This window comes from Lipophrys pholis (genome assembly GCF_963383615.2).
Source record: "Lipophrys pholis genome assembly, contig: SCAFFOLD_29, whole genome shotgun sequence".
Classification (NCBI taxonomy): domain Eukaryota; kingdom Metazoa; phylum Chordata; class Actinopteri; order Blenniiformes; family Blenniidae; genus Lipophrys; species Lipophrys pholis.
Window position 1 is genome coordinate 418,064 of NW_028292107.1, and position 3,107 is coordinate 421,170.

At 49.8% G+C, this 3,107-nt stretch overlaps 1 protein-coding gene across 1 annotated transcript; it reads left to right on the forward strand.

Annotated features, from left to right (window-relative positions):
• Positions 1 to 2,553: 2,553 nt before the first annotated feature.
• Positions 2,554 to 2,885, forward strand: LOC308128172 (ankyrin repeat domain-containing protein 46-like; the record flags this gene model as incomplete). The annotated part of the gene is given in 2 exon segments (XM_080493857.1): positions 2,554 to 2,776; positions 2,779 to 2,885. Coding segments are annotated over 2 exon segments (309 nt in total). The 5' UTR covers positions 2,554 to 2,574.
• Between the last annotated feature and the right edge of the window lie 222 nt (positions 2,886 to 3,107).

Here is a 3,107-nt window from a genome sequence, read left to right on the forward strand (position 1 = left end):
GCTGCTCTCCACGGACTGAGAGAGAAAAAGGGAGCAGCAAGTGAGAGGGGAGAAACAGAGAGAGCTGCGAGAGAGAGAACAGCAAGAACGAGAGCAGAGAGAGAGAGAGGAGCAAGAGAGAGCGCAGAAACAGAGAGAGCTGCGAGAGAGAGAGCTGCGAGAGAGAGAGCTGCGAGAGAGAGCGCTGCGAGAGAGAGCAGCAAGAAAGAGAGCTAAGAGAGAGAGAGCTGCGAGAGAGAGAACAGCAAGAAAGAGAGCTAAGAAAGAGAGCTAAGAGAGAGAGCGCTGCGAGAGAGAGAGCGGCAAGGACGAGAGCAGAGGCAGAGAGAAGAGTAAGAGAGAGATTAAAGAGAGCAGCAAGCGATAGAGCAGAAACAGAGAGAGCTGCGAGAGAGAGAACAGCAAGAACGAGAGCAGAGAGAGAGAGAGGAGCAAGAGAGAGCGCAGAAACAGAGAGAGCTGCGAGAGAGAGAGCTGCGAGAGAGAGCGCTGCAAGAGAGAGAGCAGCAAGAAAGAGAGCTAAGAGAGAGAGCGCTGCGAGAGAGAGAGCGGCAAGAACGAGAGCAGAGACAGAGAGAGGAACAAGAGAGAGCGCAGAAACACAGAGAGCTGCGAGAGAGAGAGCTGCGAGAGAGAGAGCAGCAAGAAAGAGACCTGCAAGACAGAGAGCAGCAAGAAAGAGAGCTGCGAGAGAGAGCGCTGTGAGAGAGAGAGCAGCAAGAAAGAGAGCTGCAAGAAAGAGAGCTGCAAGAGAGAGAGCAGCAAGAGAAAAAGCAGGGAGATCAGCGAGTCAGAGCGAAGAGAGGGAGAAAGCAGAGAAAGCAGCAACAGAGACAGAGAGATCAGAGAGAGAGAGAACAGCAGGAGACAGAGCAGAAACAGAGAGAGCAGCGAGTGAGTGGGCAGAGAGAGCAACAGCAGAGAGAAGAGACTTGCCACTCTCAGCCAATGAAAAGCTCCGGCCCCGCCGCCGCTCCGTCTGCAAAGACGTTTCCTGAGGAGCTGCGCTCTCAGCTGGACAGACTCCTCCTCGACAACACCACCACCAACCGCCACATCTTTGACTGGGTCGAGGTTTGAACATGAACCTTTCAGATATCATGAAAACAGCTGCAGAGAAGATATCTGATTGATTATTTGTTATGATTTGCTGCTCATCAGGCCAGTAGTTCACTCAGCAGATGACAATGATGATGATGATGATGATGCGGATTATAATTTCTAATTTTCATTTACATTTATACATATATAACGCTCTATGACCCTTTGTTTTAAAGGATGTCTGTACTTACCACTGCTCTTCTTCCTCTCGGCTCTGTTTATCAGGCGAACCTGGACGAAGGTCAGAGGAGGTCGGCGTCCTTCCTGAGGGCTCTGATGACCGCTGTGTGCCGCTCAGCAGTTATAGGTAAGCTCGCCACCGCCTCTTGTGTTCTGCTCTAATAGCAACGCCGATTGAAGTATCTCCACTTTGGAGCCGCTCGGCATGCACTCACTCTTCCTCCTGCTTTGCTGCGCAGCCTTTCACGGCAAGTACTTCCTGGACCCGAGCGCCATGGAGAAGAGACGGACGGTCCTGCTCCAGTACCTTCACATGGGCAGTGAGCAACAGCTGCAGGCTCTTTATGCTCTCCAAGCGCTGGACGTCACCCTCGGGCATCCTCCATGTAAGTGCTGCATCCCCGTGTGCTACTTCTAACGACGCGTAGAGAGATAGCTTTCATACACTTTCTTTTTATTTATTTATTTATTTTTTTTCCACAAAAATACAGACTAAACAGGAGTTAGAGAAGCAGGGTTTTATTTCCTGCAGTCAAAGCTGGGGGGCACCACATGGTGCTTTCATTTCTCTGGATCATTATATAGAGTTTCACGAGCACCACTGACACTTGCAGTGAATTCACTAAGCAGTTTCTAAATAGTCGTATGATTTAGCTTATACAATATCAAATGTGGGGAGAAATGATTTTCCTCCATTTGTTTACATTTTTTTTTATTTTATTGGAGAATAAGGCGTGATACTTGAGTGGTAAAACTTGGAGTATAAGGAAGAAGAAAAGCATTTTCGTTTAATCCTGAGTAGTTGCATTATTCTAGCAGTGTTTTGAAGCAGTCATGCTGAACGTGTCAGTGAAATCTTCACCTTGCATTAAAAGGCTCCTACTTTGACGTGAAACCGGCTCGTTAAACTCGATTCCACATAAACAAAAGCATTTTCAGAAGCAACAAACTGACATTGTTCTCCTCTCCAGATCTCCTGCAGTTCTTCTTCGACTGGCTGGCAGAGGAGGCCGTGATCTCCGACAACGCCGTCTACAAGTGGCAGGCGGGCATCCTCCTGTCGCTTCACTCTGGCCGCTGGTGACCAGACGTCCCGTCTGCCTGCCGTCAGCCCCGCCGATGGCATGGCTATTTTTTATTGCTGTCATGATGGCAACTGTGGATTTTTGTTATGAAAGGTTCTGGACACCTTGAATTCTCTTGTGTTCTTTGGCATGTTCCGCCGCTCATTTTTCAGGCGTCCTCTCTTTTATCCATGCAGGTACACTGGACTTTTCTGATACCCACTCGGACATGTCCTATGTCTTCATCAACGACTCGTCGCAGACCAGCGTGCCTCTGCTGCAGTCCTGCATTGATGGAGACCTGCCGTTCACCAAGAGGCTCCTGGAAACCGGCTGCGACCCCAACATCCGCGACAACCGAGGCCGCACGGGCCTCCACCTAGCCGCCGCACGGGGGAACGTGGAAATATGTCGCCTCCTGCACAAGTTCGGGCCGATCTGTTGGCTACAGATTACCAAGGCAACACGGCGCTGCACCTGTGCGGTCACGTGGATACTATACAGTTTCTGGTCTACTACGGGCTGAAGATTGACAATTGAAAATCGAAAAACGGAAATCGGACGGTTTCCCGTTTCCCAATATGCGTTTCTTAAACAAAAATCGGGAAATAAAATACGACCGTAATTCTTTATTTCTAGTTTGATTTGCCGGAAAACCCGGAAGTCGACCCTCTTCTTCGCTTGATCAGAGTAAGCAACGGCGCATCGCGTTGCTGCCCTCTTCAGGCTGTCTGTGTGAGCTTCCAACTCGCCCACCAGTTG